Source organism: Myotis lucifugus, unplaced genomic scaffold (genome assembly GCF_000147115.1).
Source record: "Myotis lucifugus unplaced genomic scaffold, Myoluc2.0 scaffold_151, whole genome shotgun sequence".
NCBI lineage: Eukaryota > Metazoa > Chordata > Mammalia > Chiroptera > Vespertilionidae > Myotis > Myotis lucifugus.
In genome coordinates this window covers 1,368,407-1,388,000 of record NW_005871199.1, presented here as the reverse complement: position 1 = coordinate 1,388,000, position 19,594 = coordinate 1,368,407, and the positions used below count along the sequence as shown (strand labels likewise).

At 47.2% G+C, this 19,594-nt stretch overlaps 3 protein-coding genes across 9 annotated transcripts in view; 1 reads left to right on the top strand and 2 right to left on the bottom strand.

The window, feature by feature from the left end:
* Positions 1–2,248: 2,248 nt before the first annotated feature.
* CIART (circadian associated repressor of transcription) lies at positions 2,249–6,357 on the bottom strand. The gene is made up of 6 exons (XM_014461251.2): positions 6,235–6,357; positions 5,212–5,639; positions 4,964–5,039; positions 4,638–4,716; positions 4,407–4,518; positions 2,249–2,941 (listed from the first exon to the last, which is right to left on the bottom strand). The coding sequence occupies exons 2-6, from the start codon at positions 5,578–5,580 to the stop codon at positions 2,417–2,419; spliced, it is 1,161 nt and encodes a 386-aa protein (XP_014316737.1). The 5' UTR covers positions 5,581–5,639; positions 6,235–6,357; the 3' UTR covers positions 2,249–2,416.
* Positions 6,358–8,336: 1,979 nt separating this feature from the next.
* Positions 8,337–16,218, bottom strand: CUNH1orf54 (chromosome unknown C1orf54 homolog). Of its 6 annotated transcripts, XR_002830813.1 has the most exons (9): positions 14,608–14,997; positions 14,024–14,156; positions 13,113–13,354; positions 12,798–12,925; positions 12,577–12,660; positions 11,902–11,966; positions 11,307–11,492; positions 9,139–9,240; positions 8,337–8,425 (listed from the first exon to the last, which is right to left on the bottom strand). XR_002830813.1 is itself a non-coding variant. In XM_023759201.1 (8 exons), exons 3-7 carry the CDS (start codon positions 13,956–13,958, stop codon positions 9,142–9,144), a joined length of 480 nt encoding a protein of 159 aa, XP_023614969.1. In that variant the 5' UTR covers positions 13,959–13,977; positions 15,349–15,505; positions 16,093–16,218; the 3' UTR covers positions 8,337–8,425; positions 9,139–9,141. The 6 variants fall into 6 exon arrangements, 2 of the variants coding, with proteins under 2 accessions (XP_023614969.1, XP_023614970.1); XR_002830814.1 differs by lacking the exon at positions 13,113–13,354 and having other exon boundaries at positions 12,798–12,899; positions 14,608–14,993; XR_002830815.1 differs by lacking the exons at positions 14,024–14,156; positions 14,608–14,997 and adding an exon at positions 13,913–13,974.
* Positions 16,219–16,465: 247 nt separating this feature from the next.
* Positions 16,466–19,594, top strand: part of APH1A (aph-1 homolog A, gamma-secretase subunit) — a 13,893-nt gene continuing 10,764 nt past the window's right edge. The window contains exons 1-7 of one of the 2 annotated variants that reach the window (XM_006095192.3): positions 16,467–16,798; positions 17,350–17,520; positions 17,690–17,763; positions 17,997–18,119; positions 18,257–18,384; positions 18,796–18,919; positions 19,250–19,577. In XM_006095192.3, the coding sequence (XP_006095254.1) occupies positions 16,686–16,798; positions 17,350–17,520; positions 17,690–17,763; positions 17,997–18,119; positions 18,257–18,384; positions 18,796–18,919; positions 19,250–19,314 (798 nt within the window). In that variant the 5' untranslated portion in view covers positions 16,467–16,685 and the 3' untranslated portion in view covers positions 19,315–19,577. Of the gene's footprint in view, positions 16,799–17,349; positions 17,521–17,689; positions 17,764–17,996; positions 18,120–18,256; positions 18,385–18,795; positions 18,920–19,249; positions 19,578–19,594 lie in introns of those variants that run through there. The other variant, XR_002830812.1, reaches the window with a different exon arrangement.

Genomic DNA, 19,594 nt, shown 5'->3' with positions numbered 1-19,594 from the left:
AAATTTACATCAGAGAGGTGGCAATGAAATGAATGGGAAGAAATGTATTTTAAGAGATATTCCAAATACAGAATAAAAAGGATTTGATGACTGAACAACACCAAGTTTTAAGCCTAGTTATCTGGAAAAATGATGGTAGATAGATAGCACTAACAGAAGAAAAAGAGACTGTAAGAAGGCAGAACAGAACATCTTTAAAGGAAATATAATGTTTGCATTGGTGAGCACTAGAAAAAGCACCAGACTATAATCCAATTGCACCTAAGTTTTGTCATCTATAAAATGAAGGGGTTTGATCAGATACAAATGGTACCTCTTGGATAGAAAATGCTGAAATTTTTAATAAGTTTTAAGTGCTAGTAATATGTAAATAGAACTCTCCAGCAGGAACTTAGACATTCATTATGTCATCTCTCAGGTGAAAGATGGTGACTGGAGATGAAGTTCTTGCAGTCTTCTAAAATTGAGGCAATAACTATAGCCATGAGGATGAAACCTCTAGTGAAAGGATGTTGTCAGAGAAGAATAAAGAGCCAATGTGTGAGCCTAGGGGAACACCCACGCTCTGGAATTGGCAGAAGTGGTGCCATTTAGAGTTATCCAAGTTGTTGCCAGATAGGTAAGAGGAGAATCAGGCTAGTGTCATGGGATCCGAGGGAGGAGAGTTTCAGTAGGCAGCATCCAGGGTGTCAAATGACACAGGGAGCATGAACTACATAGCCTTCGTAAAGGCCCCCTGGATCTAGCTCTTGATTGGGTGGAAGCTACACTGTAATACTCTGATTCTGTGAGCTCATTAGTGACCTGGGAAGGTGCAGTGGAGTGTGAGTAGAAGCTAGCCTACAAGAGGTTAAGGGCTGAGTGGTAGGAGGGAATCAGAAAGTATGATTAGACCACTCTGTCAAGAAGTACGGAGAGAAAAACAAGACAGTCAGGCTCAAGAGAGGTTTTCAAGAAGGGGGAACCTGATCAAACTTACAGGAGAGTCTGGCCAGGGTGGTACAGTGGATTGAGCATTGCCCCATGTACAAAGGAGTCACAAGTTCGATCCCCAGGGGGTGGGGGTAGGGGGCGTGTGGGAGGCAGGCAATTGATGTATCTCTCTCACTGATGTTTCTCTCTCTCTCAAATCAATAAAGAAAAACATTTTTAAAAACGTGCAGGATAAAGAATAATTCAATAACAAATTGAAGTTACAAGAGAAAAAGGTTAGAATAAGTGGTATAGCAGAAGTTCCAGAAGTGAAAGGTAACCAAAAGCACAAATGGAGAGGTTTGCTTTAGAAAGGAGGTCATGTTCTCTGAAATAAAAGGAAAGAATTATTCACTGAGAAAAGAGGACTTGAGACGTAGGGGAAAGACATAGAACTAGCTGTGAGGAACATACTCAATAGCCAATAAACAATAACTAAGATGACTGTGTAGTCTGATACACAGTCAAGACTTAGAATGGGAGAGGATATGGTTTTGGTGGAAAGTGAGACAAATCAGGAAGAGTACTATACAGAGAGGAGATATATAGGTAACTTCATAGACTTCATTTTTGCTACCTGGTAACACTGGATAGGTAGCCTTCCTTAGTCCAACATACAGAGGTGGGCAAGAGTAGGTTGATAATTGTTCATAATAACTAATACAATAATAATACAATAAACTGTTTCCCATGCTTACAATTGTAAACATACTTTTGCCCACCCCTTTACATTTAGCAACTGCTTTTTTTTTTTTAACTGCAGCTTTTTTATTAAAGATGAGGCCCAGTGTCTGAGGGGACTCCCCATTCTAACAACTCTAGGGCACCCCTTCTCTTCAAAACTGGCAACCACAGTGCCTGTTCTGGTTCTTATGTCCCACCTCTGGCAGCAGATTACATATCATTTATCCACAAGCATCAACAGCTCCCATCAAGGCAAAGAGCTATTGCAAAGCAGAAGAACCTGCTAATCTGGGCCAGCTGGATGATTACAAGAGGGAAAGACACAAAGGGAAAGGTACTATTCTCTGAGCCCGAATGAAAAAAACAAAGCCAACTCTGAGCCCTGTAACTGTCCCAAGGCTGTTCCCTAGGAAGCCAGCTGCAGAGTCCCTCTTCCTTTCCCACAGGACTTACATTGTCCCATCCAGACTTCCCACTTGGTGGAGCTCGACTTCACAAACCTGCCCATCCCCTTCCTTCTTTTCTGCAGCATTGAGGATAAATATTGGTATTTGAAACAGAAGGTTTCAATTCCCCCCCAATCAGCAAACTGTTTAGGTATAAAATTTCTTTAATCAGAAAGGATTTCTCTTCCCTCAACACAAATGCACACATTAAAAGTAATACACACACACGCACACACACATACATACATACACACACATATATATGTACAGACATATATTTATACAAATTAGAAACTACAGTCTCAAGTCTTGGATTAGGGGTTGAGAGGATGGACATCAGGAGCAACTGGAGGATGGCTTCTCGTTTGTTCTAGGTGTCCCACAGTCTTCTCTCTGGCCATGGTGGGAAGATCACGAGGGGACAGGGGACAGCTCCAGTCTGATTGCAGAGTTACTGGCAAACTGTGGCAACGAGGTCTCTCTCCAGATAGTTTCTTAGGATAACCAGGGATGGCAGGAGATGCTGTAGTAGGTGGAACTGGACTGGTCGGGGCAGAGTGGGTAAAAGGCTGCTCTCCATGCTGAAGGAAAAAGATGACACCAATGCTGGTTCCAGTGCCTAAAGGACCCTGGCTAAAGGAGACAGTACTTGGAGTACTGAGAGGGGGGTTGCAAATTGGAGTGGTGTGGATCCAAGTGAGGTTCATAGCTGGCCATTGAGGGAGATGCCAAGGCTGCTTTGGTTTTAATACCAGATGTCCTAGCTGTGTCTGTTCCATCTTTTCCAGAGAAGGTGCAGGAGAGGAAGCAGCTGGATAACTGCGGTGGCTTAGACAATGCTAGGGAAGGGGAGAAAAGAAAAGAAATTATGAGAAAACTTTCAGATGAACTCTACCTGGTTACTTAAACCTTTGCTTTCCTTGGGAACTGTTTGCAAAGCAAACATACCTTGTTTTATGCAACAGATAATTTCCTGCCAGGTCATAATTAAGTAAAAGTTTTAGTAACCAAATTATATTTTCATTTACTCAACAAATACTTGAGGGCCCACTATGTACCACACACTATATTAGGCACTAGATATTCAGACATATACCAAATAAAACAGTTCTATGGGTTATTACTTATAATTCATTTTTAATTTCTTTTCATTGGAATCATTTCCCATTTCTGTATTTTAAATTCTAATTTCCTATGTTGAGTGCCTTAAGAAGTATAAATTAATATGCAGGCAAGATCTTCCTGCTTATTTTTAAAATTTTATTTTTAAATTACAGTTTACATTCAACATTATTTTGTATTAGTTTTAGGTGTATTATGTTACACAGTTACACAGTTATTGCAATACTATTGGCTATATTCCCTATGCTGTACTATGCTGAGACTATTTAGGTCCATCCATACTATTGTAAATGGTAAGATTTCATTGTTTTCCTCCCAGTTATTTTTAATAATTTTTAAAATTTAATTGATTTTTTAGAGAGAGGAAGGGAACAAGAGAGAGAGGGAACATCTTTGCTGTTCCACTTATTTATGCATTCATTGGTGGATTCTTGTATGTGCCCTGACCAGGGATCAAACCTGCAACCTTGGCATATTGGGACGATGCTCTAACCACCTGAGCTACCCGATGGCTTATTTTAAAATTGATTATTCTCACGGTGATAACTGTGGTTGATTGAAAACAAGGCCTGTCTATTATCTACAGGAAACTTTCTCCTCCCTATCATTCGAGTGCCCCTAAATGCCCTATTATTTGAAGGCCCAGAAAATAGTTCACTTCCACACTAGGTCTAAGGCTCTAACAAGCCCCCATGAGTGCTCCAGGGCTGCCCTCCTCTCTCCCAGTGATGTACTTATGACCAGTCCATTAAACCCATGCTTCCAGAGGGTCTGGTATGACCATACTTGGGTAGGAATAAAAAGGAGAAGGAAAGCATCTTAGGGGCAGCAGAGAAAAAAAAGATTTGCAGAGAAAAAGGATTTGGGTTCAGGGAGTGAGACACCTTCCGACCTGAATCATTTGGCCAGGTAAAAAGCCTTCTATATCTATGCAAAAAGCAGATAAGCTGCCATCTGAGGGGTAGGATTAAACCTCACGAAATCCTTTGAAGTGACAGAACAAAAATAACATCTAGGAATCAAGACAATAAAGGAAGTTTCATTTTCCCCTTCCCTGAAAAGGAACTTGTCGAAAAGATAAAAAAGACCCAGAAAGAAATGGAAGAGGAAGCCCATTTCTAATTGTACACTTCATTTCCTTGGTTAATTTCCCACCTCTTCCTCAGGTTTATAGATTCTTACCTTGGTCAGCTGATGCCTGCTACTGCGCAATGATGACTTCTGAGCAGCTATGTGAGGAAACCAAGTCTTTAGCATTCCTTCTACCTGTAGCAGAGTTCTCAGATAACGCTCCCTGTGAAAAAGAAATTAAAAAAACAACAACACACAATTAAATGTGAAAGAAGCAACATGACAGGGCTGAAAATACCTCCTTTTTAATGATGTACCGAGGAAAGAGCCAGAAGAACTTACCCCATCTGTGGCTTCTGCAAAACACCTATGATACGCTGGATCCTGTCCATTGCCACACTCTGCTGGAAACTGCTCAATCCTGGGTTCAGGGAGTGAGAAAGAGATCAAGGATTGGAATTCAAGAATTTAGTCAGGTAAAGAAAAGAAGGACAGCAGGGGGTTAAAATGGATTCACCCACAGAAATTAAGTCCCCGAAAAAAAAAAAAGGAATAATCAAGACCCAAACAAAGACTTACGAGAAATACATATTTAAAACAGATTTTCAAAGAGAGAGGAGAGAGGGAACGCGAGAGATGTGAACCTAGCTTGGATGAATGCAACTAACCTCTTTCAAAGCGACCCATCTTCAGCCCATTCAGGAGGTCTGTGAGAGGACGTATGAATCCCTGGAGCTCTTTACACTGTAGAAAAACGGGAGGAAGGCTATGAGCATTGCTTACACCAGCACTGATTCTTCTTCCACCTCCAAATCCGGGAGCCAGTACTATCCTCACCGGGTCCTTACCAGTAGCAGGGTGCCAAGACACCCCAGTAGTATCTGCTCCCCCCCCACCCCCCTCAGCTTTCTCTTACCTTCTGAGCAAAGAGCAGGTCTCCTTCTGTGGTTGTACCACGGGTGTTTAGACTGGTCTCCAATGCACGGCGATCTCTTGATCTTTTGACCCCAGACCCTGCCATAGGAGAAGCCAAGCCCCGCTGTTCCGAGTGAGATGCTGTACGTTGGTTCCTGGAAACCTTGGGTCGTTGCCTGCAGCGGATAGGACCGGGGCTGGGCCGAGAGCCTCCCCTCTGCCCAACAGTGTCCGGCCTGGGGCCACGGGCCCCCTTCTCCTCCCCCTCACTATCCGAGGGGAAGCCAAAGTCACTGTTCACCGGGGAGGTGGAAAAGGAGGAAGGGGGAGAGGAGGAGGAATAGGAGGAAACGCTAGATGGAGAATCCATAGGTTCAGAAGCAGGGGCTGGAGAGCAGCTCCTGGAGTACCCAGAGATCGGACCTGCAACTGAAGAGCAAAGCAAAGGAGTTGGAAACCAGAATCCGAGAATCAGGAAATGGACTGGACGGCTGGGGTGTGCGGAGCGGGACAATCCTCTCTCCTCTCTGCCTCGCCAATGTTACCTGCCTCAGGGCCATCGTAAAAGCCATCTCCCCAGCCTCCATTAAGAACCCGAACTGCCGCTCTGGCCTCGGCAGAGCAGCTCTTAGCCCGACGGACTTCTGTTCTCTCTTCCCTCATTTCAAGAGCAAATACCTGACTTAACACCTTCCCCGGCCCGGCCCATGGTTCGCCTGATGAGTTCCGAGCCTGACTCCGCAGCGAGCCTCTCCATCGGACGTCACGCCACCCGGGAGCGTTAAAGCTCCGGCACCGGAACCCACCTAGTGACTCTGCAGGAACCCCTCCCATAGAGACATTCCCCCCCCCCACCCCCACCTGCCTCTTCCTTGTCTTTCTCATCAGGTTTCCTGCTCCGGACCCTCTCGGGTCCCTCTGCCACGTGATACGATCCCTCCCAATACCAAGAGGTCCCTACACCTACTCTCTCTCGGGCCGATCCTCCCGCGCAGCTCCCCGTCCTCCGTCCTGGTCTCCTCACCTGTGTCGGCCGGCTCAGCCCGGGCTGTCTTCAGCTCCTCGCACACTCCGGTCGCGGCTCCCCACCTCCGCCTCCCTCCCAGGGGGTCCCGCCCCTTGCCCCTCCCAGACACGTGCAGTTCCGCACGTGCCTTCCCCCCTGCGTACACAGACCTCGTCCCCTCATTGGTCTGCTCGCCGGTGGCACGTGACCACAGTCACTGACAGTCTCACCCCATTGGCTACAGCACACAGGGGCTCGGCCAATAGAGAGGCGGTCAGGTGACGATTGGCTGGAAGGGCAGCATTCCGTGCCCCGCCCCTACATGCGGCTCGGGGAGAGGACCCGGTGATGAGAAAAGGAGGAGGATGGAAAAAGACTGGAAAAGAAGGGAGGGGAGGAAAAGGGCGGAAGCCGTGGCCTTAAATAGGATGGTGGTGCGCCGGAAACGCGTGGCCGGGGTGTGCTGAATGGTTGCGTGACCTGAGGCGCACGCCTCGAGATGTAGGACTCCCGGCTCCTCGGGATCCGGCCCCTCTGCCCCCGCTTTGAGCGCCTCCGCTCACGGGTGAAGCACGTGGAGCCAACAGCGACTGGCATCTGCAATGTGTGTCTTAATGTATGCGTGCCGCCGTGTAGCCTCGCCCCCTGTCGGCTGCCCAGCCCTCGTTACTCCGCCGTCTCTGTCTCGCCGTCCCCTCCTCTTTCTCCTATAAGTTGGGTGCCTCTTGCCCTGCTGGGTGGGGAGGGTGGGGACTGCCGCCGAGAACACCGCGTTCTCTCTCGGGCTCCCGCTGGGGCGGCTCCTCCCTTACATAACCGCCGTGCACGTTACTAGCTCAGATGCCAGCCCGCCACGACTCCAGAGGTCAAAGCCGAATTTGATTGTTCCTGGCCTTTCTACCCGGGCTCCTCCGGCTCCGCACCCCGAATTCTGTGATTCCTAGCACTGGAACGTGGGGGGGTGGGGAGGCCCCTGATCTTCCAGATGAGGTGTTTGTCTGGCTTCAGTTTCTCCATTTGTCCCCTAGAGAAGTTCGAAAGGCTTTGAAGGAGGGTGCCAAGTCCGGAGTTCGCTGCCCCTTGCAGTATTGAAACGGTACCGTGGGGAGAGAAGGGGATAGGGACTCAGGGACTGTAAGCGGACTGAAGCTGTAACATAGGAGAGACCGCAAGGGGGCAGCACAGTCTTGATTAGGGTCTCGAGGACAGAAAAAAAATTAATGTCCCTGCCTGCCCTAATTACTAATTGGAAAAGGCACATTGTTGGGGGGGGTGGGAGGAATGGAGGAGGGTGTGAAATTTTTATCTATTCTAAGTAGTATTTTATATTTTACATATGTTTAACAATAGGCTTATTTTATAAAAGGAAAACAAGGGTTCTAAATAAACTAATTTCAACTATCCCCAAACACAGTTTTAACACCATATATAATCTAATAAAGCAATAGAATCAGAGGGAGTCATAGACTGTGAATAAACCTGTTGTCTGAGGGTGCTTTTCTCCTTTCTTCCCCAAACTTAAGGTTTATTCACAGTCCTGATACTATAGTCACCTAACTCCCTTTTTAAAAAACATTTTACTTTTAATATATTTTTTAAAATATATTTTATTGATTTTTTACAGAGAGAAAGGGAGAGGAATAGAGAGTTAGAAACATCGATGAGAGAGAAACATCGATCAGCTGCCTCTTGCACACACCCTACTGGGGATGTGCCCGCAACCAAGGTACATGCCCTTGACCAGAATCGAACCCGGGACCCTTGAGTCCGCAGGCTGACACTCTATCCACTGAGCCAAACCGGCTAGGGCTTAATATATTTTTTAAAAACTATGTTTTCAGAGAGGAAGGGAGAGGGAGAGAGAGTTAGAAACATCAATGATGAGAGAGAACCATTGATCAGCTGCCTCCTGCACATCCCCTACTGGGGATGGAGCCCACAACCCTGGCATGTGCCCCGACCAGGAATCCAACCCTGACCTCCTGGTTCATGGGTCCATGCTCAACCACTGAGCCACACCTGCTGGGCCACCTAACTCCCTTTCTAGTCTACCCTTCCCACCCCCATATCCTGGTGCTTCCTTTAGTGTTGTAGCCTTAGAACAGACCCTCATGAAGGAGTAGAGAGTAACCAGATTATTTCACTTATTTTATTTTCCAATTTCTTCTTCCCAAATCCCCATCCAAAGAGTCATAACAGCATTCTCATCCTAAAAAAAAAAAGGAAAACAATACCAACCAGGTTCAGGGGACTCAGGAAACCCCTCCATGCCCCACCTCTATGAAAACGCCCCAGATTTCATGTTCTGAGCTATATTTCTCCATGACATCTCCTGGAAGATGTGTCCCCTCCCCTTTTCACCCCTTCCTTCTGCTAAATCTCTTCATGCCCCTTATTTATTTATTTATTTCCCCCCTTGCCCACCCCCCCCCCACTGCCCCATAGTTATTTAGAATCCCAACTTAAATCCCTTCCTTATAACACAGGTTTCTATTCCCTCCTCCTTTCCCCCACCACCTCTCCCCTACATTAGGGAACTGCCACCCCTTCTGTCTCTGAACTTTGCCTCTTGACTCTGCCAGGTTATAGGGCCCCTCCCATTTTGCCCTCTGGCTCTTGCCATGCCTTAAACTACCATCACGCTGGAACCACCTTTAATAACTCAAGGCAGACTGGGAACCAGGAGAGGTTTCTTCTCCATTCCACCTGCTTCTGCTCTAGGGGGCCCTGAAATCCTTCCAGTTCAAAGAAATTAATTATTCTTATTACAAAAGTCTTGGCCCCGACATCTCCTAAGGTTTTTCTAAATGTGATCCCTCTTCTTTTATGCATTTGAAAATTGACCAGGCTGGAAACACTAGCCAGAGATAGTGGTAAAAATTGCTTCACAGACTTTATCAAGGCCAGTGGCTGCACTCTCACCTTCTACATGAAATACATCCACTCCTGAAGGAGGGTCCAGGACAGGAGAAGGGAAACAGGACTCTGCAGACTGGATACAGCATGGTTCATATCTGGACTCTGCTAAAATAGAGATATCACGCCATAGTAGGCCAGTGTCATCCTTCCTACTACCCCCTCACCATCTGGAAAGATAGCCATCTCTTTATACCAACTTATGTCTTCCTTTCCTCTGAGCATACCTTCCATCCCAGCACCATAAAGAATTCTTTCCTCTGTGCCTTTCACCCATTCCTGACCATACCAGGGAGGTTCAACTCAATTCAATATGTATTTTTATTTATGTGCTGGTCCCTGTGCTACATGCTATAGGAGGGATATAAATATGGTTAAAACATGGCTCCTGCTCAAGGAGTTTATAATCTAAAGGAAGCCTACTATATACTTTAAAATGTTTCTCTGTCCTTGTCGTCAATTATAACTTTCCATTCCCCCCATCTGTGTTCAACTGTATTCAGGCTGTACTTCGGTCCTGTTGCTTCTCTTTATTTCATTGCCAGATATCACAAATGGTTGGTCTGTGCTCTTCCTTACAATGTACTCCCTCTCCAGTTGCACAAAGTCTAGCTTTTGCTCCAACCACTCACTTAAAACTGCTTTTTGGGGGTTATGAATAATGTCCTTCTTGGCCTCTTGGTAGCTTTTCATTGATTATATTAAACTTTCTCTTCTAGACTCTATAATACAAACTTAGCTACCTGCCTTTCCTTGGTTGATTCCTCTTTCACCTTCTACAGGCACAGGCATTGGCCTTTTGGTCTCCTGTGTGTACAGCTCTACTGAGCTCACTACTTTCGTAACTGTGACTTTGCACTTAGAACTGCAGTCCTGGCCTAATTCCTCTACCTTTTTTTTTTTTTTAATCTTCTTTTCTTTTAATTCCACTACCTTTACGATAGCCTCAGAGGGCTGACAACATGAGTTCAGCTTGGCCAATACCAAATTTATAACCACTTCTAAAACCCTCTGACCTCCCACTTCCCATTTTGGTCAACCATTTCCCTGGATATCCATGTTTAAAATATGTTATTTTAACTCTCTACTCATTTAGTGTTCATATGAAATTATCACTGAAACAAGGTATTTTCCCCCCCAAAGTATTTCTTTTTCTCTTCTCCATTCAAAATGCCACTGCCTTCCCTAGTCCAAGCTTTTAATGGATTGTTTTGGGGATGATAGAAATCTCATGAATCTCTCTTCACTCCATTGCATCCTGTGTACAACTAGACAAATAGTTTTTCTAAAATGCTGCTTTTAATGTGTCTTTACCACCCTGAAGAACTTACTAGGCTCCCTATTTCTTGTAAGTTCAAACTTTTTTTATTTAAAAAAATAAAGCCTGACATTTCAGATTCTTATTATTTTGTCCTATCTTCCCATTTGTGGAATTATCAAACAAATATTAAGAGTCTTGTAAATTTTATTTTTTTCTTAATTTCCCACTGCTCCTTTCCATATACCCTCTCGTTCAATCATAGGCTCCTCTACAAAACATGTCATGCTTGTTCTATCCCCATAGTTAATGCAGCTCTTCCATTCTTCTAATAGCTATTCTTCCTAATTGCTTTCATCCTTTTATAATGTACCACCAATCAAAAGCTCACCTATTCTTCAGTGTATCTCAGCATAATCACCTTCTAAAAGTCTTCAACTCCTGTACTGATCTCTGTCCTTCCACTGCCTAAAGCACTTGTCTACATCATATGCTCTCAAACTTGTATGTAACTTAACATTGTTATAAATTTGCTCATTTTGTTCTAAATATTTTATAAGTGTAAACTTGGGTATCATAAATACTTTGAGGACAATAACACCGTGGATTTATTTTTCATCATTGGCAGCATCCTTAGCTGCTTTAGGCATAGGTTACATACGTTACACATCCAACTGAAATTTAACTGCACTAAATATTCCCAGGGTTCTGTATACAGGGTTAGTATTAAATCTCAGTAAAAGAAATGATGGCGAAGCTGAGATGAACACCTGCATTGCAATACTAGTTATTTGTTTTCCTCATCCACCAAAGCCTGGTATTCCATTCCTTCCTCTGTTCCATGTCACCAGCCCTGGGACCTATCCAGGGTAAGGGATGTCTCATGTCCCTCCCATCTTATCCCCAATTAACTCACTGGTTCCATTGTCACTGGTTTCATTGTCACTGGTTTCATTGTCACTGGTTCCATTGTCACTGGTTCCATTGTCACTGGTTCCACTGTCACTGATTTCACTGTTACAGGCCTCTGATGGTCTACACGTTCTGTTTCATGAATAATGGTTGTCTCTTCTGCTTCCGTTACCTCCTTATCCAACCTGTTCTATCCTCAGTAGGATTAGAAAACTAAGAGTTATCAATCATCACCTCCATCCAACATCCTCATTGATTCTCTAGAATTCATCTCTCCTTCACTTCTCCTGTCCCCAGCCCCATCCTGCTCACCCTCCAAGAGTTAAGCGCGGGGATCCTCTTTACCTTGCATTTGCAAGGATTGTGTACCCATCCCATTCACCAATTCCCTGGACTCAAGGGCTACTCCTTCCTCTTAGTGTCTTAACCTACTGGGTTCTGGCTTCTCTTCCCTAGCTATGATAACACATTTGTTTTGTATCCATTCCCCAGGTTCACTTCTCCTAACTCATTTTCATTTCTGTTAATAATTTTCATTTCAACATTGTTCAGTTTCTTTTTAACTGTTATCTCTCCTGATCCTCTTAGATGTCACTTACCAGTCTGTCCTCTAACTCAAATATGGAGTAATCAACAGTGAAATTTGCACCAAAATAATCTGGATCTGGAGAGGAGAAAACAATCAGTAGTAACAAAAGAGAACGGTAGTACTACCTCTAGTAATGAAAAGCTGAAGAAATTGCTCAGAACACTTCAACTTGTTCAAGTTGTAAAATTTACTGGTATAATCTAATTCTAATAAACTTGAATGTGAGAAATGTCTGTGAATGTGTTTATATTTTCTTTATTTCTTTTTTTAGAGTGAGAGAGAAACATTGATGTGAGAGAGAAATATCCATTGGTTGTCTTCTGTATGTGTCCCAGTTGATGATCAAACCCATAACTCGGGTATGTATCCTGATCAGGAAATGAACCCACCACCTTTCAGTGTATGGGTCGATGCTCTAACCAATTGAGCCACAAGAGCATTTATATTTTCAATCTAACACCTAAAATAATTTCCAAATTTGAAAAATTTCAAATTGTTCAACCAGTTCCAAAGAACTGGAAATTGCTATCTTGAGAAACAACATCATGAGCCTCGATAGTCTGCTCATAGCAAAATTTCTCTGACCCCGTTGCTCTATTGCAAAGGGAAAGACTTTGTTTCAGAACTAAGTATCCCCTAAACCTCTCTCCATCCTGCTAAGGGTCAGAGCCTTATAAATACTCACCATAAGTGGGGGTGACTGTGTAATTATACATCATCTGATAATAATAATCCTCTTCCAGTCCTTCTTCATCCTCATATATTTGTCCTAAGGGGACAAGGACTAGAGGTCAAGGGGCATCTGGGGCTTCTTAGCAACAGAAGGACACTTGAAGTTTATCTCAGCTCTATCACTTTCCTTTCCACCTCACCTCCAAGGGTAAGACTAGCTCCCTGTCTCTGTACCTCTCAACCCTTAGTCTTCTGGGCTTCATATCAGGATGAGGCTTGTTCCTCTGCCCTTTCAATCCAGGAAGTCCCAGAACAGAAAACAGATCCCTTCACATACTGTAAACCAAAAACAAAAACTAAACCTAAAAAAAGGCAGAAGGGAAAGGAGAGAGAGAGAGAGAGAGAGAGAGAGAGAGAGAGAGAGAGAGAGAGAGAGAGAGACCAGAAATTAAGAACTCCAAATCTACAATTCAGTATGCTCCAGGCTGTACCGTGTTTATGAGAGTTATTCTCTTATCAGTGTCTCTCACAAATAATGAACATACACACCGTTCGGCTTTGGATTTTTATTTTAGTTCCAGTTTTCATTGCTGTCAGGATTGAACAAGCCACTTAACATCCGTTTTCTTAAAATGAGTCAGCTGGAGTAAATAACCCATCTGCATTCATTTTCCTTCCCCAGACTGAAAATATGCAGCTTTGACATGATTGGATCAAGAACTCGAGGCCTCCTGCTAAAACACTTCCCTAAGCCCCTTGAAGTCCTTAACCACAAGCAGTGACACAAGAATCTGGAGGAAAAGGAAACAATAAGAGCACCTGGCAGACTGGGAACAAAGAAGGGAAGGAGCCAAGCTACTTTTCAGACCCTGTCCCTGAAGGCACCCAGTTCTTCACTCCCCTAAAGGTCACCTCCATTTCTATTTCTTTACTAATACAAGTCCCCCCCCCACCCCCTCCAACATTCTTGGAAAGAAGATAGACTGGCTCCCCTCACTAGTTGCAAACTTCCCCACCTTCAGAGTCCAGACTCTCTGTCCAGACCCTCTCATCTCGTTCAGCTCTGTAGTGATGGAGAGCTGAGTTCACTCTTGTTAGGACCTCCACGCTCTGGGGCTTCATCCTCATCAGCTGTCTCTTCTCTGACAGGACTCTGCTTCCCTCCCCCTTTCCTGGCTGTATTTCCCAGACTCCCCTCCACCCCCGACACTGGCCTGCAGCACAGATGGGAGAGTGTTTATCACTCCCCATTGAATTGCACCTCTCAACCGCTCCTCATTTTTCCCCCCTCCCATTCCATTTACAGTAGAAGACCTGGCCCTAAAGCTCAGGGAGAGAAGTGAACTTACCCAGGACGAGTGGCACAGCAAGGATGGCTGCAAGGAGGACATCCATTCTGGATGCTGGACTATGACTGTGAAAGTTAAAAAGGAAATTACAGCGTTTCCCACCAAACTTACCCCGCCTCCGGCCCTCCTCCAAAGCAGGGAGGGAGCTGCAGCAACTCTTCTCTCAGGGGGGGAATTCCCCTCCTACTTGCTGACGGACTAGATCCTCAGTTACTATTGGTCTTGTCCTCAGTCAGAGCTGCCCCTGTGAAGAAAAGTGAAGTGGGCTTCGATGGGAACACGCTCTTTGAGCTCCCCCGGCCTGAGATTAGGTCCATTTAGGGTTCCTGCCGCCACTAACGAAAACTACTACTGAGAAGCTTCTCTTAGCAAGCCCTCTCCCTTCCTCCCCTTCCCTCTCTCTCAGTCCTCACAAAAACTCCCCTCCCCTCTCGCTGTCCCTAAGTTACCATCACCCTCCAGAGTCGCCCTTCTCTCTGAGGCTGTATCACAGTCTCTTTCTTCACAGTTGACATGTTCTGAGAAGGGATGAGCATTTTCTAGCTGAAAAGAGTCCCTCTTTTCTGCCTGCCTTGGGCTGTGAAGTACCGGAGCAATAGCAACATCATTGTCTGACTCTCAAAGCACCTGCTGCATTGCTTTTGATCAAAATCTCTCAGCCAAGGCCAGCTATTTCCTCTCTGGTAAGTACTCACCTCACCTCACCTCTTTCTTAACTTGCTGAATACAGGATGGAAGGGAAAGAGCAGATAGTGTCTTTTGCGTAGGGCCACACCTCTTCCACTTTCAGTCACTTGGTGTCTTCCTTTCATTCCAGCCTTACAGGAGTACAGCTTATCTTATCCTTTTCTCTACTTTTGTATTTTCCATTTTTATTGAATTCTATTCAGAAACATTTAGTAACATACAGGCTAGGCACAAAGTGCTAGGCCGAGTCTGATAGGCAATTCAGGTTCACAGGCAAAAGAATAAGAAAAAAAAATACAGTGTGTGGCCCTAACCGGTTTGGCTCAGTGGATAGAGCATCGGCCTGCGGACTGAAGGGTCCCAGGATTGATTCCGGTCAAGGGCATGTACCTTGGTTACAGGCTCAATCCCCAGTACGGGGTGTGCAGGAGGCAGCTGATCAATGTTTCTCTCTCATCGATGTTTCTAACTCTCTATCCCTCTCTCTTCCTCTCTGTAAAAAGTCAATAAAATACATTTAAAAAAATACAGTGTGTGTGTGTGCTTTTTTAAGGGCGTTAATACATGTTTTTCAATATCTACTATGAGCCAGGCACTTGCAAGTTTCTGTGGAACCACACATGAACAAGATAGATTTGGCACCTGCTCTCCTCTCTTAGGAGATGCTGTGGTACCGGTTCAAAGGAGATAGAGGAAGAGTTGTCTTATCCCCACATCTTGTTGGAAGAGCTCCTGCTTTTAAGTCTAACCTGACTTGACCTGGTAGACTCAGATGCAAGACACACTAGAATTTTGAGCACTGGCCAGGGTGCCCCCTCCCTCTCAGCCTTATTGGGAGAGGATTTGCTTGATGACTTTCCATGTAAATCCATACAATCTATTCCTTCCGCTCCTTTCCAGAATTTCCTGAAAAAAAGAAAAATGTGAAAACACTTATGTGGATATATATGCATTAAAACATAAATCACTTCCAGGAAGGAAAGGAAGCCTGGTTCTCCTTGAACAACCTCCTGGTACTTTTGCCTCAACATCCTCACTAAGGACTAACCCCACCCACCCAAATGAGGGTCTAACACCCTCCTCTCTTACTCTTTCTTTCGCTCTAATGTGTAACCCCCGCCCTGTCCCCCAGCCTGAGAAAAAGACACTGCCAAGGTTCATTTCAGGAAAAAGAGGAAATATGACATCAAAGGAACTGAGTGACTGGGATGGGGGTGGGGAGGAAGTAACTTTCCTTCAACGCCTTCGCTCTAATTGCTTTTTACAATTTTAACTGTGAATCCCTTCTGACCTCCTTAATATTGCTCTCCAAGCTCCCTTTCCCTCTCTCTATTTCTCTTGTCATTACCGATGAAGGCTTCACTGGCGATATACTACACGCTATTGCATGTTTCCTATACTGGCTTGTTGGAAGAGCTCCTGCTTTTAAGTCTAACCTTCATCCTTAGGCAGTAGCTCTAGCCCATTTCCTCTCATTCAAGTCAGAACAATACCCGTGCCTATCTCCTCGCAACCTCTATCCTGTGCTTTCTTCGTATTTGTCCCTGAGGTTCCTACAGGATCTTCCCCCCTCTGCAGCTCTTCAAGCCGAGGTAGGATTGCTACCAGCCTTTCCCACAAAATAACTAAAGGAAATCGCAGCCAAGGCACAATCCAACTCTTCAACCCATGCCCCGCCCAGGCCCAGTCTCGGCCAATTCCCTTTGTGGCCTGAGCCACGCCCAGCACCGAAGTTGAGGGTTTAAAAGGGCGGGAGGACTACAACTCCCAGCAGGCCCTGCATCCCGCCCCCGCCCCGCCCCCTCCGATTTTCCATTGGCCGGGGGGCGGGGCGGGGAGTAGATGGGCGGTGGCCAAGGGGCTGCGGCAGGGGTTTGTCCCTTCCTCGGCTTCCGTAGAGGAAGTCGCGCGGACTTGTATTTGGGGTTTCGGTGCCCCCCCTTCCCCTTCCCCGGGGCCCGGGGGTGACATTGCACCGCGCCCCTTACGGGGTCGCGTCGCCACCCCACGCGGACTCTCTGGCGGGCGTGCTCCTCCCATTTGCCTCTCTTGGCCAGGCCTCCACCCCGCCCCCAGCTGACCAGCAATGGGGGCCGCAGTGTTTTTCGGGTGCACTTTTGTCGCTTTCGGCCCGGCCTTCGCGCTCTTCTTGATCACTGTGGCTGGGGACCCGCTTCGTGTCATCATCCTGGTCGCAGGGTGAGTACGGGTCGGGGAGACTCGGGAGGGCGCCCAGGAGAGAGATCGGGAAGGGGCTGGAGGAAGTGGGGTTACCCCGGGAGCCGCAGTTGGGGGAGGCAAGTCGGAGGTGAAGATCGGGAAGGGCTGAGTCGGGGTTTTGGGCGATTGCCCCTTCCCGCAGCTGGTTTCCGCCTTCCAGGGATCGCACAGATTCCTTCTACACTTCTTCCGGCGACGTCAGAGGCGGCCGCGGCCAGGGCTCGGGAGGGGCTGTGGGACTTCGGGCGGCCCTAAGCGAGGATCCGGGCATGGATACCTCGCCCTACTGTGCGCATACACTCCCAGTCTCATTGGTCTGAAGGCTCTCGAGTCCATTTCTCCCCCATCCCCTGGGTCCGGGACCCTGAGACTCCCTTGGTGGAGACACCTATCTTATCTGCTCCCTGTCTCCCTGACCATCCGGAAGTCTAACTTCCACTTTCCACATTGCAGCTTTGGTTGGTTCCCCTCCTTGATTTCTCGGGCTGCCTCTCCCCTTTGCCTGTCTGATGGCCCCCGTTTTTCCTCAGGGCGTTTTTCTGGCTGGTCTCTCTGCTCCTGGCCTCTGTGGTCTGGTTCATCTTGGTCCATGTGACCGACCCGTCAGATGCCCGGCTCCAGTATGGCCTCCTGATTTTTGGTGCTGCGGTCTCTGTCCTTCTACAGGAGATGTTCCGCTTTGCCTACTACAAGCTGCTTAAGTAAGAAGATGGATGGTCTGGAAGGGAGAAGGGCAGAGGATTGCACCCTGGGAAGTGGGGCAGCCCCCGGGTGGTGGTTTGGAAGGAGAGGCACGAAGGGAGGATATTAGCGGGAAAGAGCCTCCTGCCTTCCCTCATGTGTCCCCCGCCCCGCCCCGCCCCACCCCAGGAAGGCAGATGAGGGGTTAGCGTCGCTGAGTGAGGACGGAAGATCACCCATCTCCATCCGCCAGATGGCCTATGGTGAGCCAAGGGAGATGGGCTGGAGGAGGGCAGTGGACAGCTTCCTCTCTCTGGGAAGTCTCTAAGCGCCCACATGTTCTAAGTGGCTACGTGTTTCCTTCATGTCTGACTTCCAAGGAGAGGTGGTCTGGAGGGAGAGCAGGTGTGGGGGCTTGTGCCTGGAAACGGGGCGGGATCACTGGTAAGCAGGCTCTACTGATTTCTGACATTGATGAGCCCCTCCCTCCCCCCAGTTTCTGGTCTTTCTTTCGGTATCATCAGTGGTGTCTTCTCTGTTATCAATATTTTGGCCGATGCACTGGGGCCAGGTGTGGTTGGGATCCATGGAGATTCACCCTATTACTTCTTGACATCAGGTAAGACCCACTTTTTCTCTTGACTTCATGCCCCACCCATCCTGGCCCTGACCTCATGTATTGGCCCTCCCGGGGAGACTTCGGAGGCTGGGGGAGAAGGTGAAGGATGTATCCCCTCCCCCTCTCGCTCCCTGCAGCTTTCCTGACAGCAGCCATCATCCTGCTTCATACCTTCTGGGGAGTTGTGTTCTTTGATGCCTGTGAGAGGCGACGGTACTGGACTTTGGGCCTGGTGGTTGGGAGTCACCTACTGACGTCAGGACTGGTGAGTCAGGGACAGGGGCCTACGTCAGAGAAAAATTGAATGGTGGGTTGTATGGAGGGGAACCGTATCTTCACTTCTGAACATTTAAAAACTTATCTGGGGAGAAGGCAGAAAGGCGAGTCTTCAGAGGTCCCTCACTTCAGCACCAACGAAGTAACCTTCCCTGGGATGCCCTGGGGAGGAGTTTGCATGGATGGGTCAAGCTGTAATGCAGATGGCGTGAGGTGAGCAGGAGCGGAGGAAGCTGAAAATCAGAAGTCTCCTTAACCACAAGATGTTGGTGCTGAAGGGAAGGCCTGGGGGACTTGAGTGAGATGTCTGGGCGAGGTTTGGGTCAAAGGCACAAAGAGTACATGGGGATTAGGCAGAGGAAGCATCTAACCTTTTTTCTACTCTTACTCCCATCCCCAGACATTCCTGAACCCCTGGTACGAGGCCAGCCTGCTGCCCATCTATGCAGTCACGGTTTCCATGGGGCTCTGGGCCTTTATTACAGCTGGAGGGTCCCTCCGAAGTATCCAGCGCAGCTTCTCGTGTAAGGACTGACTACCTGGACCGATCACCTGACAGATCCCACCTGTCTGCCCACTGCCCATGACTGAGCCCAGCCCCAGCCCCGGCCCACCGTTCACCATTCTCTGTCTCCTTCTCGTCGGTCTGTCCCACCACCTTCAGGGCTTTTCTTTGTCCATTGGTGACCTTTAGGCTTTACCAGGAGCAGCCTGGGGTCAGCCAGTCAGTGACTGGTGGGTTTGAGTCTGCACTTATCCCCACCATCTGGGGACCCCTTTGTTACCCAGGACCTTCCATGTGTCAGTGCTCTGCTTCCACCCTGCCCAAGACTCACCTCCCTTCCCCTCTGCAGGCCGACGGCAGGAGGACAGTCAGGTGATGGTGTATTCTGCCCTGCGCATCCCACCCGAGGATTGAGGGAACCTTGGGGGGGGAACCCCTGTGCCTGGGGTGCTCCCCTGATCTCCTCGCTCTGTATTTCTCCATCTCCAGTTCTGGACAGTGCAGGTGGCCAAGAAAAGGGGCCTAGCTTAGCCATCACCATGAAGGTGAAATTAATGGCGGCGCAAGGTTAGATGAGCTCTGAGTTTCCCAGTATCTCCGCCCCAGACTGGACTTCTTGGTCTTTTTCTCAGGTCTGAGGGGAACCATTTTTGGTGTGATAAAGACCCAAAACTGCCTTTTTCTTTCCTTTTTT

Coding starts and splice junctions, on each gene's coding strand:
- CIART (XM_014461251.2), bottom strand. CDS start 5,580: ATGGATTCTCCATCTAGCGTTTCCTCCTATTCCTCCTCCTCTCCCCCT. Junction 4,717..4,963: donor GATGGGTCGCTTTGAAAGAG/GTTAGTTGCATT, acceptor CCCTGAACCCAG/GATTGAGCAGTTTCCAGCAG. Junction 2,942..4,406: donor GCAGGCATCAGCTGACCAAG/GTAAGAATCTAT, acceptor CCCCTTCCCTAG/CATTGTCTAAGCCACCGCAG.
- CUNH1orf54 (XM_023759201.1), bottom strand. CDS start 13,958: ATGGATGTCCTCCTTGCAGCCATCCTTGCTGTGCCACTCGTCCTGG. Junction 12,661..13,912: donor TGCTGTGCCACTCGTCCTGG/GTAAGTTCACTT, acceptor TTGTCCCCTTAG/GACAAATATATGAGGATGAA. Junction 11,967..12,576: donor CACAGTCACCCCCACTTATG/GTGAGTATTTAT, acceptor TCTCCTCTCCAG/ATCCAGATTATTTTGGTGCA.